At 44.7% G+C, this 16111-nt stretch overlaps 1 protein-coding gene across 1 annotated transcript in view; it reads right to left on the reverse strand.

The window, feature by feature from the left end:
• Positions 1-16111, reverse strand: part of ephb1 (EPH receptor B1) — a 151183-nt gene that overhangs the window by 84330 nt on the left and 50742 nt on the right. Inside the window, exon 3 of the mRNA XM_084546494.1 lies at positions 2883-3564. Coding sequence (XP_084402620.1) covers positions 2883-3564 — 682 coding nt within the window. The remainder of the gene's footprint in view (positions 1-2882; positions 3565-16111) is intronic.

The raw sequence follows: 16111 nt of genomic DNA on the forward strand, positions 1-16111 counted from the left end.
GCGGCAATATCTTTACTTCATGTTGTGGGAATTATTTCAGCAACAAAACTACACTCTCATATTCTCTTTGTTTCTGTTATTTCATCTCCAATGGGCAATTACTTCAGACCCAATGCTAAGGCTGCGTTATTGCACCAACCCCCAATTGATCAGCTGCCCTTAGTGCTCGGCTTCCACGGGCACTTTAAGGTTAGATTTCCCTGTTTAAATAATGGATTACAAGTCCATGAAAAGAGACTGCGCGGAAAATAAAAGGTTGAGATTGCTGTTATTGGAGGGGACTCTCAGTGGAGATGAGAGGGGAACCGATTCTGTACGAGTCTCCGGAGAGCAAGGTAGTTATGAGACACAGAAATGGCTAGATCATCACTTCCTCTGCTTCTATCCTGCCTTTTTTTCTCTTCTGTGCATGCACGCTTGCCCTATTGCGAGCTATAGTGCTTGTTCTGAGGATTTCAATAGGTCTACACAAATTTTTTTACAAATTAATCCTACTGTCAACAACAGTATAGCTACACAATAACTATTCTCTCTCTCTACAGGATGTTTTCATACCTCCTAGATATGTCCAACTTAACTCAGCAGGAAGCTGACGTGCTGTAAGTACTTTTAGAAGGAAGTCAGGGGGATTGTGGGAATTAGTGGCAATATAATATACGTCTCCTCCTTTGTTCAGATAGTCTTTGTGGTGCAGTGCCTACTTGGGGACTGTGTGCGCGTACATGCCTACGCATGTTTGCGGTGGTTACAGCAATGCCAATGCCCCCCACTAACACAAGTCATAATAATCCTCCTACCAGCACTCAGGAATACCTTAGGCGCCAATTAGTGAGCTAGAATTACATATTGTACATAGTTGAGGTATATAGTAGAGGAGAAGAGGAAATCCTGTAGACGGTGTAGAAAAGATGGACAGGAAAAAACTTAAGTTTCCAGGACAACACACACACACACAAACAAACATGAAAAATGTAAATCCTTTAAAGCCTGCAGTTTTATTTGTATTAGAAAACTAGTGAGGTTATTTGACTCGCTTGCAGTGAAACGCTTGCTCTGAATTTGTGTTTTTAACGTGGCTTAATGTGGCATTTCAAACAATTAAGTCCTGGTTGATACAGCAGCACCCGTAGTTACTAGTGATAACAGCAAAGAATCATCTTTTTCATTAACAGAGACATGAAATAATTGTCATTTTTTCATCACTGTGCTAGAGAATTTGACCTGATCAGATGCCCCACGCAACATGAGCCCGTGAAGGTCAGGGAGCAGTAAGAGAAGCTGAAACCTCTCTGATAAAATGGATAAAACTGGGAGCAGTCTGTCGCCGGCAGCTCTTCACCTAACGGCTCATTGGGGCTGCTCTTTCTTGTTTGATTACTTTGCAAAACTTTGCATTTTTAATGAGCAACAGGAGTAAACCTCCGCTCACAGATAGAACTCACTCACTTACTAATGTGTGGCTGTCGTATCAGGAAATGTTTGGTTTACATCGACAGATCGGCCGTCTGACTGCATCAGGAGTAACTTCATACAGCTTTTTTCCTTGCATGCTGCCACACACACTCAGAATGACAATTCCATCAGTCGACCATAAGCTCGGTCATCATTGTGTTACGTCATAGGTGACTTTACTGACATTTGTTTGAATGAAAATCTTCCAGATGCCTATAACAATAGCCATGCAAAGATACAGCCACAACATACAGTGTAGTCTATTTAAAAGTGTTTATGATAGTAAATTAATAAAACAATTAGTTGTTGCATTTAAAGGAGCAGGATGCTTCTATCCTTCTAGTACTACTAAATGCCTGTCACTTTTCAATAGCATAACCCATTCTATATCTTAACAAAATTATGATCTTAATATGTTAAAAAAAAAAGTAAATGTAAAATTAAGACTTACCTAACTAAAGGCAACCATTTGAAAGTCATTCGGTCTCAGCCAAGGACTGTGTGTGCTTGCTTCGGTGTGTATGCGAGTGTGTGGGTGTGTTCTGAGCAGGACAAGGAGCAAAGCGAGAAGGATACAGTAGTCACAGTCACACACACGGTGTGCTTTGTAGATATGTGGCACTATTATATCTGTTTATTGATCAGGGCAGATGTGCGTCAATCAATCTTATCTGGGCGCCACACACTCTCCCGACTAACCTCCCGAGGCAGGCCGACCAATACTGCGCCATACCGGGAGCCCGGAGCCACTCGCATTATCATCAGACACCTTGAGCAAATTTGCCGTTTTATGTGTGTGTGTGAGTGAGTGTGTCGGAATAACAAGGTGCCGAGGGTAAAGGTGCATTGGAGGACAGACAGAGAGAGAGAGAGAGAGAGAGAGAGAGAGAGAGAGAGAGAGAGAGAGAGAGAGAGAGAGAGAGAGAGAAAGTGACAGCTTGAACCAAAAACCTGGATCAACCTTCCCTTTAGGCATGAGTTATTATCCGTTCCTTAGAACTTAGTCTTTCACGCACCATACTGAGGCACAATCAAACCTCTCGCCATCTGTAAAGCAGGTTGTACAAAAGGCTGTCATACGCTACAGATTGCGACTCAATGCTAATGTGCCTTTTAGTACTCTGGAGGTACGTGTGATCAAGGGGAAAGTACGGCACATCGTGATCAGCAAAACACATGAAACACAATCAATTGAGCCCTTCCAACGAGGCAGAAAATCTTTCATCCAGTGTACGCTGATGTCTTGTTATATCCTGGACTAAAATAGAACAAATTCATATCAGCTGTCTAAGATGAACTGATTTGTTCTATTGTGAGAAGTCATTTTATAAGACAATGAATAATGAAAAGCACAGACCTTGTAAGTAGGATGCTCATTCACATAGCAGCTATGGCGTGCTCATGACAAATGCATCCTGTTCATTTCTTACCTCGGCAGACGTTGCCATTGTCGGGCTCAAACCCAGCCTTGCACGTGCAGCTGCCGATGGGAACCATCCACTCTCCATCTCCGTTGCAGTAGAGCTTTATGGGGACATCTACTTCCTCTGAGTTGGGGATGCAGATCCCTCTGGCAATGACCAGGGAGGTGCTCTCGGCACCTGTCATAGTCTCTGGAAAGATTGCAAAGTTCTGGACCACACTTGGACACTTCTTATAAAATACCCTGACTGACAGCAGAGACATGCAGGCCCCATAGTCCTGAAACGCCAGGTAGAAGCCATTTTTGGACAGCGGGCCGAAGCTTCGCACCTCCGTGTTCACCTTCATCAGGCGTCCGCCAAAGTCTACCTGCGAGAAGCTTTCGTCCGCGGCAATGGTGTCCACCTTGAGGTAAGGCGCCTCCATCCAGAAGGCCGTGCCTTTGGTGGCGATGACAGCATCAGTTTCATAGTAGTAGAGGTTAAACGTCTCCTTGCAGGAACCGGGAACGTTGGGGATGGAGCTGCAGTCTCGCACCGTGAATCGAATCTCCACATAGATGCGCTGCGCTCCGCGGCGGTCGATGAAGGTGGTGAGGAGCCAGTTGTTTTGACTGGGCTCGAAGACGTTGCACACCTGGTAGGTCCTGATGGTGTTGAGGTTTTCATCGTAGCCACTCACCTCTTCCCACTGCAGAAAGAGAAAGAGAGAGGAGAGAGGAGCACACACTGCTGATTAGTAATCATCTGTAATAAGGCTGTGGTGCTTCCTCATTTTTTTGATAGAGGATGTTAATATTGGCTGAGCTCCAGAGAATTTGTACACATATCCGTACCCTCCCCAAGGCACTAAAATTCGAGTCTTTTTCCTGGATTACAAAAAAAAAGGCAACAGACTGTTGAGCCGCGAGGCTTATTCATCCCCAGAGAATACACAAATGTCCTTCTTTTTTTTTCTACAATTCTTTAAGTGCAGCAACAGCAAAACACCACTCTATCGTCTTGTTCTCTAAATACGCTCACAGCTGTAGTATGTGTACTCCCACTGTATATGCACAAACCAAGTAATTACTTTGGATGCCACGCTATTTGCCATCTACGCCAAACATTGCTGGGCACTGAGTCGGCGCATTATAAAATATGGTGTGTAACAAATTCAAGATTATGCTCGACTGCATTACAATTAGACAGACGGGGACAACGTGGCAGCCAAGCGCCAGTCTAATGGAAAGGCGTTTGCGTGCAGGCTGCAGCGAAATCCGCTGCAGGCTATTTCTTGCAGGTGTGACCCAGAAAGTGTGTTGGATGAGCATCAGCAGCCCCTCCGGGGAATTAACTCGGCGCACCAAATCGTGATGAAAATGTGCCATTACTATTTGGCTGGAATCACTGAGAGACAAGATGAGGAACCAGGGTAAAAAGAAGCTTGTCTGGGAGCTTGCTTTCAGGTGAAAACTTTTTATGGGAAAGCTCAAATGGGTAGAGGCAGAAAATTCGATAATATTCAAAATGCAATAATTGAATAAGTACATTTATTTTTATTTTAATGCGTGTCCCATTCTTTAGCATGCAGCAGAGACAGAAAAAGTCTGTTTCTTGAAAGCCCCACGGACTTCAAATGAACATTTTTTTGAAATAAGGAGGATAATCTGACATTTCAGAAACTTTCTTCTCAGTCAGATCACTTCCGCTCTCTGTAACAAAACCCTTTTTCATACCCTCATTTGAAGCAACAGCTTGGCTCAGAGATCTATTTTTCCAAATTCCCCAACAGCAATGATCCAAACAGCTGAAGGCGAAGAGAAGTTAATGAGGTCTATGGTGGACTGAGCGAGCCTCCAGACAGTTCATGTTTCTTGTGTGCGCATATCTCCTGGTGCTTCTCCTGCTTCCTCCTTCTGACCTTTAAAGCCTCTGCTTTTCAATCAGACGTAATGGGGATGGGAGGATATCGGTGCGCGTGGCGCCAACGAGCAGGCAAATGATAGGAAAAAAGATCCGCGAGTCCTTTTAGGTGAGTCCATAAAATGGTGTGCGACAAGATATAGATTTATATACGGCATGAACGTGAGTCATCAGATTTGGTGTTTGAGAATACACAAAATATAAACGGATGAAAAAAAATAATATTTGGCTAAAGGAATGAATGGAAATATCTGGAGAAGTATGAGAAGACGGTGGTGTGAGGAACAGTGACATGATAAACGAGTTTACAGAAATTCCGAGGTGCAAATTAAAGCCTTTTTTCACCGCTGCTCCCTCTGTGCCCACTTCGCTCCGCCACCCCCACCCCGCCCCATCCTCTCTTCCCCTCCTGCGCTCCTCTCTCGTCTCTGCTCTGTAATGACCATTCATCAGCATTACAGGAACCTGTCCCTTTCAGCACTGCCTGTTCATTAATACTGCCAGCCTCTAGGCTCCTCTGCACCCGTCTGCTCCAGTCGGGGAGGGGGTCCTCACCGCCTCTCGTCTAGCCAAATGACCACCATCTTTCACACCGGAGAGGAGCCCGAGGCGTCCAAGATAACGCCCGTCCAGAATCTGTCCAGAAATTCATTGGCTCATATAATAACGAACTACAATATTCTTTTATTTTTTATTTCCTCCTCAGTAGAAACTCGGTGCCACCATTACTTTGCAGACATCAAACTTTACACAACTTCCTCTTATCCTTTCAGCGCTTTGTATTCACATGCTGCTTACGCCTCTGTGTTTGTGCGTGCTCAGAGAAGGTGCTGTTTATAATTTGATAGTTTACAGACCACGTATTGATTTGCTAGCTGTTGTTTTCCTGCTGAAGGCTTAAGGCTAAATGCCACATTTCTACTTGTGTAAGTTCAAAACATTTAATTATTGGGTATTAACATTGATTCTTTTTTTTTTCTGCTGTTCAGCGTCTTTATCATTTGTCCCCGATAGAAACAAATGTGCATTTAGGAAGCAGGGACAGTATCCGCGTAAGCAGCACATGCCCTCATCACGCTGATACTCCTGCCTGAGCCATCTTTCTATTTCTTTGCTTTTCCCCAGACTTTTTTTTACATCATTTAAACCAAATCTATCTCCTGAACTACTCTGTGACATCTCTCTGACCTTGCCAGAGAAAAGAGAAAAGAGGAAAGAAAGGAAGGCGTCATCGCCTGTCACCTTGCCGATAATGGAATTCCTTGGTCTTTGCATCCATTTCTTCCTTAGGAGTTTGTGTAGAAAAGATCACAAATCCCGCACTGTGCATATTTAGCCCATGCATTATGGATTTAAACGCAGATGCGTGTTGGCGGTGCGCATAGTTGATACTAGCGCAAGGTGAACAAGGTGTTGGGGAGAAACAGGAGTGTTTTTGCACATGTTTCCCCTGCTGTAGATCTCTCTTAAGTTCAGGTGATAGGACATAATGGTCTCTTTGTGGCAGTCAAGAAGGAAACCACAGACCAGAGGAGGACGGGGATTAGATAATGATGAAAGAATACAGAGCACTGGGTAGAAGCTGTCGCACAGACACCGTCCAGAGTATTTTATGTGTCTCTATGAAGTCAGCTTTCTCCTTTGTTAGTTGGTTTTATTTCCCACATTTCTGCATCAACTTCCAATCTCACGGAACATAAACTTTTTTGCTGATGAATCACCTGACAAATATTGAGAGCCTCTTTACACAACACTTATTTGTACACCGACCAAACGCGCCCACCGGCTCCACTCTAATAGCTTTGCTTTTACCAGTTATATAGGAGACACTCGTTCCTTCCTTTCCCTGATTGTCAAGTGCGACCATTGTGTGTCATTATGGCTACTCTGTTTTATGGGCAGTGGCGGGGAGATGGAGGAGCTATGGATTCATGGAGCGCTTAATGTTTGTGTTAATGACCAGTCACAGCCAGCTGAGCTGGAGAGGAGAGTGCAGAGAAAAGGAAAAGAGACAGAGTGATGGATAAAAGAAAAATACAGGAATGGAGAGAAATCAAGGAGAAGAGGGGGTGGTAATATATTAAGGCTGATGTTCCCCTTCCCACAGCCTCAGCTCATTGCCATCAAGAAGTCAATATTCTGCCCTCATAAAGACCATTCATCACATTGATCTCTTGCCATTACTTTCGAAGACTAAAATAACACAGAGCCGCTCAGATGGCCAAAGTCTTGCTTTAGAGGACTTTAGCTTCCAATACTGGGCTGAGGACAAGCTGGGGGGACTAACTTCTCAAAATGTGAATGTAACACTGGAAATGGAAAATAACAGGTCAAACGGCCTGAACTAATAGGCAACAGCGCAGGGCATATGCAAACCCTCGCAGACCCTAGCATTGTACCTGACATGCACCTCCCCAGAAATGTAACTATGCAACGCAGGCCGGAGGCACTATGATTGGTCCGCTTGGTAGTAGCGAGTTTCTGCTTTAGTTTTTCCGGCTGCTTCTCCATCTCTGCTATTTTCAAATTGGTTGTTTTGGATCGATAAAGATGGAACACATCAAGGAAAGGTTAACTGAGGTGTTTTGGAGAAACAAACATTTGTATGACTCGTCTTTGGCAAAATTTCAGCGAACGTTTCAGCAAAAATTTACCCGACTGGCAAAAAAAACACACAGTGGGGCGACGTTTTTACGTGACGAGCCAGACTGACAAGCGCACAAGTATAAATGGCTCGCACCAGCGTTGGCCACGTGCGTAGGTAACGGTGTCTATGTCCCGCAGGACTGTAAAAGAGTCTTAACAACTATTTTCGAGCAGGACAAAAGACTACATTTAGGAACTCAAAAACAAGCGTTTATAAAGAAGGAACGTAGATGTCATGGTAGTTCCTATCTCTATACTTTTTGCTTCAGATGTTTGTTTGTTTTTTAAGTGACACCTTCTGAGTCAGCTTCTGGTTATCCTCGGAAACAGCTTGGAAATGGGCCGGCGCCTGAACATGAGTTGTTGTCAGTGAAGTGAAAAGCTGTTGATTTAAGTGCATAAAACCTTGCCTTCCTAAGTTTGTCCCAGAGGTTTGGTGAGGCTCCACTTTTCCTAGAAGTATCTGGTAGACGTGAACTAATGCTTGCAAAGTATGAAATGAAATACTGTAAGTATCCATCCATCCAGATGTAGTGAAACCGTTAATAACAGAACCAGTCGAAACATTGTGTAGCAACATGTCCTTTCCCTGGCTCTGGCTAAACCCTGAATCGATAAATTCAGTTCCTGACTACTTTTAGCTCATCATTCAACCTCATTCAATTCACACGAGACGGAGACTTGACTAGGGAAGCATCTTTTAGGCTGATCTTTAACCTCCAGTCTGCTGTCTGATCCTCAGTGGAGTCACACTCACAAAATGCTTTTCAAATCCATCAGCACCAGTTAATACGGCTACATGCTCAGACACACTGACAACAGACGGGTGATGAGCGGTTCAGAGCGTTTCCACATTTAAAGCTCGTCAGACTAGAGAGGTCTGCACAATGCCGTCGCAAGTGGTTGATGGGCGTCTGGCAACTGCTTCGAGAATGGCCGTCAATACTCTTATTTCTCAGTGCGATGATGGGTTTTTATGGCAGGACCCGAGCATGAGATCTATTAGAGAGTAGACAGCGATGACCAAACAGAACCAGCATCATTGTTTTCCCCTCAACTGTGTGTCTTATGGCTGTGCTGATGCAGTTTACAATTAAATCTTTTGTGACCTTTTTCAGCCGAAGCTTCAAAGTAACCGCCGGTGGAAAAGGTTGCTTGCTTTTACGTGTAGCCGAAGATTTAAAAGTTTATAGTTTTTTAGCGCTAGTAAGACGGGGTTGCTGGTAAATCTGTAACTGCAAATGGAGTGGCCGGCACATTTATTAGTACTAACCAAGTGTAGTCGCTTCATCTATCACTGCAGGACTAAAACATGTGGGTGGAGGCAAGCACAAGATTGTTTTTCATACTAGAAGGCCTGGGATGGACATTTCAATAATGAGCCCCTTTGTTATTCATGACAACACCGCGCTGAGGCGGGGAGCATATACCTCCACAGAATCAATTTTTTAAATAATTAGGCATGAATAAATCCACGCTTAAAGGGCTGGCTTTTGATAAAAAGAGAGAAGAAAAGAACGAGGAACAGAACACATGCAGGTGAAATTCACACTGGCAGATCCGTAAAGGCCAAGGTCTCGGAAGGACAGTGGATTATACGCGGACATGAAAAGCTGAGATAGGGACTGAACTCTTTGTGCCCCCGCTGAAAGTTGCTCTTCTCATTTTGCAAAGCTCATCGCCGACGGTAATCACAACCCAGATAGCATTTTCTTTCCAAATCCCTCTACGTTAATGAGGATATTTGCTTTTTGACCTTTGGGTCCATTCCTTGAAGTTGATAGAATGGTCATACTCAAGCAACAGTTGCTTTGCTTTGTTCCAATAACCGCGGCTTCTTTCACTTCCACTCCCCAACTTTGAGACGCCCGCTCGCAGTCTCCCATAAAATCATATATTCTGAAAGATACGCCTCATCTGCCGCTGAACGCACGCACACACGGCTAGGCGGCGGCCTCTAAAATATGCGGCGGCATGATTGCTATTATCATTTCTGATCAGTTGTGTTATTGAATGAGGGCTGCTGTCAGGGCAGTTGCATGGGAATGATTATTTTGCGGGGCATCTGAGGCCTAGTTCCGCCTGGCTGAGTGTGATGGATGGGGAGGAAATGGTGATGTCTGAAACACTCCCAGTCCTGCCAGATCCCAGCCACTCTATAATTACAGTCACACAGTTTGACTGAGCCCAAGTAGAACTCTGTCCGTCTGGCTGGCTGGCTGCGACAAAATGAGCCTCATTGAAAATACTCTCCGCACGACCACGCCCACACACCAATCAACACGTTTTGCTGAACTGAGGTGTTTAGTAGCGCTGTTCGCGCTGATGTCGCCGAGCATGATCCGTTCGAGGCTTTTGGGTTTTGTTCGTGCCGGTGACTTTGATGCAAAACTTTATCCGAATCCTTTGTTCTGTGAGAAATATGCTGTGTTCACACGTTACTTGCAATCTGGTCTCATTCTGTGTGCCCATATGCCTTTGATATGCCTTTTTATCTCACATCCTGAAAATGATCCATATAATGTGGCATCATGCAGCGCCATTCTCTCACAAGCCCCTCCACTTTGATACCGTTTTCTGAACTTTTATTGCATTTTTCAAATACGAGCCAGTTGTTTTCTGCTGGACTGTGGGCTACAACCTTTAGGAAACAAAACTTTCTAAGACACGCATCTACTCTGTTCTTACTGAAGATGCCGGGCTGTCAAATGAACGTACGTTTGTTTTAATCCAGCCATGACATATTGCAATTTAAATGCTAAGTGGAGTCAGTTTAGTCTCTTCATAAGTACAGACAATTTTTGATATGAAGAGCTAAAGATCAAGACCAGCGTAATTCACTGAGACTAGTGGGTGGTGGATGCTGCTTGATGTCGGAAAAACAAAGACACGTGTGTTTATACATCAGTAAAAAAGAAATCAGACTTATTCTGTTTTTTTAAAACGTGTAAGATGTAACAGATGCCAGGACTCTCTAATTTTTACAATAATAACAAAAAAACAATAGTCATTTGGGCTGCTTAATGCATTAAAAACAAATTATTAAAATTAAAAGAAACCAGACCTAATCTGTTTAAATCTTTTTAAAACATGTAACTCCAGATGCCACGAGGCTCTAAATTTTACAGTAGTAATAATAATAAAAAAAAAAACATTAGTCATTTGGGCAGCTTAATACATTTTAAAAAAAAAAAGATTAAAACATTTCCTTGATTAAAATCTTTATTCAATTACCCTCTAAAGAACGAGTGAATAAGAAAAGGAAGTCAGCGAAAGGTTTGCAAAACCTTCATTAATTCGGCGAGATGCTTAAAGGACAAAACAAGGTTAATGTAATCATGTTGAAACAAAGAACTGTTTCCTGGAGACTTTTATCTCGCCATGCACCTGGTAACACCCACTCAGGTACGTTCGGAGAAGCTGTGTGGTTGACTCTGCCTCGACGGGGGCTTTCAGTTACCAGTGGCAACATTACCTCGAGTGTGTAAGAGGCTCAAGCGGAGTGTTTAGTTTGAAATCCAGCAGCCTCTGCGACTTTATGGATCTATTGTGAAAGATGATAAGACCGAATGATTTGCCGTTGCCGTGTATGCGTGCACGTATTTGGAATGGATGCGTGCCCTGATGCGTCAGCAAATGTGTGCAGAGGAGAAAAGACTTGAAAAGAGGAGGAGCTGGCAGAATGGAAAGTGATCTGGAGTGGATAAGAAGTATAGAAAATGATGAACTGAAACGGACTGCGACAAGAAAAACCTGTCACCGTGGCAGCCTTCAGGGCCCACGTGGCCGTTTAGGGACGCGCCAGAAGAAGTGTGTCGATAGGGTACAAGAGAACGGACGTGTATCGAGCCTCCGAGGTGCAAAAAAAAAAAAAAGGGCCTCGCCTGTCTGTGTGTACGTGCGCGAATAAAAGTCCTCCAAAGCGTGACACCTGACAGCCAGATCCTCCTGACACAAAGACACGGAGAGGAAGGAGAGGGTGTGTGTGGGGGGGGGGGTTAGTGGTGGTGGTGAGGTTGGGCCGGTTAGGTGTAGATAGACCAAAAAGGGAGTCTGAGCTTTGAGACAGACAGCAATGAAAAGGAGCAAAAAAATTTTTAAAGATATTGAAGCTGTCTGTGCCGGTATAAGAAGATGGAGGAGGAGAATGGAAGGATTTACTGTTATTTCCACCGGTTCTGTGGGACTGCTGAGGTAGCAGCTACAGCAGGTACTTGGGCAGATACACGCAATTACTCCCACACACACAAGTCAGACTCCAGCCTCCAGCCACTCCTTCAAATTCATACCAAATTAGGGACAGACTCATTCCTCCTCTTCCTTTTTTCCGCCCTTCTTCTATCTACTTTGTTCTTTTATTTATTCTTCGTGAAAAAAAAAAAAAAAAAAAAAAAAATGTCCTTGGTTCCCAATACATCCAAGAGAATTCTTACATGCGGAATATGGAGTTAGAATCCAAAGGAATGATATCAATAATTAAAGCGGCCACATGTTATTTCATCTCGAAAAGGGGGAAATGGGAAATAGTGCAAAGGTATGAAACGGAGAAGCAGCTCAGGGTTTCAAACCGGCGCCATATTCTGTTTGCACATAATGTTCAGCCTCCATCCGCAGCGACGCGGAGACGCTGCTGTCGCTGTCTGGGGCCGAGTCGCCTCTGCGAGCAGAAAGCAAATAAAATCTCACTGCAAATATTTAGATGCTACGATATGGGAGTGGTCGTACGGGAGCAGAAATACACTGACGCAAATGCCCAAACACTGAGCCGCCCGCCCATGTACGAACACGGAAAGCCACGGATGTGATGGAAGTGATTCGTGGTCTTACCATTCTAGTCTCCATGCTGTGCTGATATGTCTGCGTCTGAGCTCAGAGTAAATTCGGCCGTCTGGCTACACCATCTAAATCACGCTCAATAACCGCGGAGGTAAAATGAAACAGGTCTCCCACTGGTATCACAATGTCTCATATTTGTGTGTGTGTGCCTGCCCCGACGCGCACGTGCGTCCAATTTCTTCCCAGCCCCTACTCATTTCTGGAGCGTTCACAGGGAGTTGCGCCCGTGTCCGTGCACGTGTGCCGTCTCCATCGGGCCCCGCGTGCCAGCGAGGGAGTGAGTGCGCGTGCACGGGCATGTAATGAAGGCACTCTCACCTGGCCTCTGAAGTGCAGACAGCATGACTCACTGTCGCTTTTCTCTTTTCTCATTCCATTTCAGCTCGAGCTCTGCGGGTTCAGAGTTCACCTTCATCCCTCGCTCCTTCTCTTCTCTCTCCTCCTTTGTCTTTTTTTTCCCCTTCCTCTCCGTCCTTTTTTCCCCCCAACTCTTATTATCTACATTCAATCAAACCCCCTTTACCTTCCTCTCAGGCTTTGGCTATCTTTTTTTTTTTTTTTTCCATTTTCCTCACTTCGCTTTCTTTCCGTCTTTCAGGGTATGAATAATTGAGGAAATCAGACTTCCACGCCACAAACACGCTTTAAATCCACAGCTAAAGCAGGATAGCTCGAACACCCTCTTCAACTGAGCTGGTCTGTAATTGATTCCTAACCGTCCGCCACCAAATTTTAAATCAGTTGTGGCAAATATCGCTTAAAAGTATTTAAGTTAATATGTTAAATAGGTTCTTAACATAGAAGATAAGCCCTGTAGCAGAATCCCTCCCATTTTAAGTTCACAGTAAGAAAATTAATTATGCAGTGGCTTAGCTTTTTGGTTATGAACCTGGATTTCATCAATCTGGCTACAAAGATGATGATCTTTAACACAACCGATTATATCTCTCTCTCTGATGCTTACTACCCCGCTGTACCTTGAGTCAACCCGGTTTCCTAATGCCTCTGCCTTTTCCTGACTTTACTTTTCCCTACTGTGTTCCCTTATGCCCGTGGAGCTGCTGCCTGTCCGTCTTGCAGCGTATGAATAATTGAGGCGTATTGAGTCTGGTCAGCAGATGGTGAAATGGCCGTTATGGATCCACCCGTGCTCCTTAGAATTCGCAGAGTGTGTGCCGACACCTGTCTTGTTAAGGTCCGCGGGAGCTTAGCCGAAGCGTTTAGACCCGGCGAGGGGGAGAGAGGCAGGCAAGCCACGCCCAGCAAAAAAAAAAAACAGAAAAAAAACCCAAAAACCTCTAACTGCACCTGCACTTGCGCACGCTCAAATGTGCAGGTGCAGATGCGCAGCAGCCCTCTCAGCCTCTTTAATTTATGCCCGAGCACACACACGCGGGCTCGCATGTGGAAATACAAGCGAGAGTAAACACAAACAAACACGGCCGGGTGAGATCCCTTCTCTCTCCAGCCCTTCTTGTGCACCTGCTGCAGCCGAAAGGACGGAGGGATTTTCAAAATCTCCTCCTTGCCTTCATGCTTCCTTCTCACACCACACGCTACGGTGGCCCTGGGAACGCATCACACCACAACTTGAGAAAACACGTGCAAATGCAAATGCAAAAAAAACAAAACAGAACCACATACAGAAACAAGCTGCAAGTATAGGAAACAAAATGGCACAAACTACAATGTTAATGTCTGCCTTGTGCCTCCAAAATAGCTCTGACTCATCCGAGAATGAACATGGGCCTTCTGAGGGTGTCCTGTGGTGTCTGGAAACAGAATGTTGTTAGTGGGGGCCTTTGCGTTCTATGGGTTGAGGGTGTGTGTGTCCCCGTGTCAGTCTGCATCCTGCTGGGGATGGCTGCTGCCATCAAGGAGTGTCATTGGTATGGGGTGGGGGTGTCTGGTCCGGTCTAGGTGGGTTGTACATGTCTAAGTAACATCCACACGAATGCTTGTCCTGTCAGTGGTCTTAATGTTGTGGATGATTAGCGTAAGTCTGCTTGTTTAACATTCTGATGGCATGATTCAAAGAGCAAATCTGCCCTTATATATTTTAATAAATTATACATTTTCAATAAAACCTAGATAAATGCTCAATAAACAAGTTATTTACAGTAACTATACAGTCTGATTTTATTAATGTCCTCTCAGTTGTTCCCTACAGAGCCCTGAAACCGAAACGTTTTCTTTCAAATTGGTTTAGAATCTGTTCTGTTCATGAACGTTTTGTATAGTCGCATGTGTTTTCTCCAGCTGCAGCGCCCCGACCTCTCTGGGCCTCTGCGAGCATGCCTTTTCCTGTCTGTTGTGTCCCCCAGCACTTATCCTCCACAACCCACTCACTCTGCTCATTTGGCCCCCCACTTCATCCCTCTCCTCGCCAAGCCCCCTTGCAACCAAACCACCCTGGCCTGTTTTGCCACGCTTGACAGCACCCACAGCCTCTGTCAGCAGAGCCGCCGCCGCCCGCTGACCACCGCATAACCTCCCCTCCATTCCCCTCCCCGCCCGACACCCCTTCCCTTAAGGCTCTCACCTTAAAGCCTGGGCTCTGTCTGCGACCTCCTGGAGTCATATGAGTTAACCCGAGCTCGCTATCTTTCACACGCACAAACCCACGGTGTATGTTGAAGGGTTACGGGGTTGCTTTTTTTTTTTTTTAAGTGCGGTTCACACACAATTGATCCCTTACCCTCTCTCACTCCAGCTTTTTCTAATCCCTCCCCGACCCCCGCCTTGATCCCAAAACCCCCGTCAGCCCCTCTAACCTCACAACATTTCTCTTTCCTGCTCCTCTCATCCTTCACTCTTTCTCTCGCTCCAGTCCCTCCTAATCTAATCCACCCCACTCCCAAAGTCTCTGCACTTTTGTTCCCCCCTTTTAAGACTCCTCAAGAGTGACAGAGAAAACTAACGGTGAGGTAAATAAACTCAATTTTCTCATTTTTGCAGGCAACTAGATACCAGTACTTTTGTCTCCGTAAAAAAACCCGTTTTGTGCCTGCGTTTATCACAAAATAGAAGTTTGATACAAATGAAAAGCTCATATGAATTACAGAGTAAAGAATAATATAGGAGCATGTGGGCCAAAGCACTTTTTACTTCACGGTGTGATTATGGCTTTTTTAACTATAATTTCCCTGCAGTGGCAGTGGTTAACGTTTTGAGCCTCTCGGCATATCGGTGCACTTCTTCTGCAGCTTGTTTCCTCAACCTTACCTCTTCTTACGCTTTCTCCATTTCCTCTCCTTACCTCATGAAATTCTCTGCCCTGAATGTTTGCGGTGCAACACCAGAATGTGTCACCTTTCCTATTGCCCCCTCCGCACGGTCTCTGTGTTTACAGCCCGCACACAGGAAAACCAGATTACCGTGAGAAATCAAGCAGGAAATTAGATAACACTTTATAACCGCAACAAAGGTAGGATAGCTAAAACTCCTGCTTAGATTGAATTATTCAGTAATCTGATTTCCCCTCTCCCCCAGCCATGTTCTCACGTCCTAAATCAGTACTGACACACATTATCGTGGATTGCAGGAAATCATAGTGGATGGGCATGTGTAGTGGAAGCTTTTCTTTTCTTTTTAAGATGCAACATAAGGCCTACTGTTCCAAACCAAAGTATGCAGCGCTCTTTTTACATGCTTTTTTTAAGTTTTACGTTGAACCCTGGCTTTCATCTCCAGCTCTTTAGTTTTATTCAGTTTTACTCCACTAGAGTAACTTCACAGCAAGATTCACAGTTTAAAGAAAAAATACTTTGTTCATTCACTGTCTGAAATGAGAAGTACAGCACAGTCTGGATACTGAGCGTTTGTCTGGCAGGGATTCATTTCACACACGT

This window comes from Chelon labrosus (assembly GCF_963514085.1).
Source record: "Chelon labrosus genome assembly, chromosome: 6".
In the NCBI taxonomy this organism is placed as follows: Eukaryota; Metazoa; Chordata; class Actinopteri; order Mugiliformes; family Mugilidae; genus Chelon; species Chelon labrosus.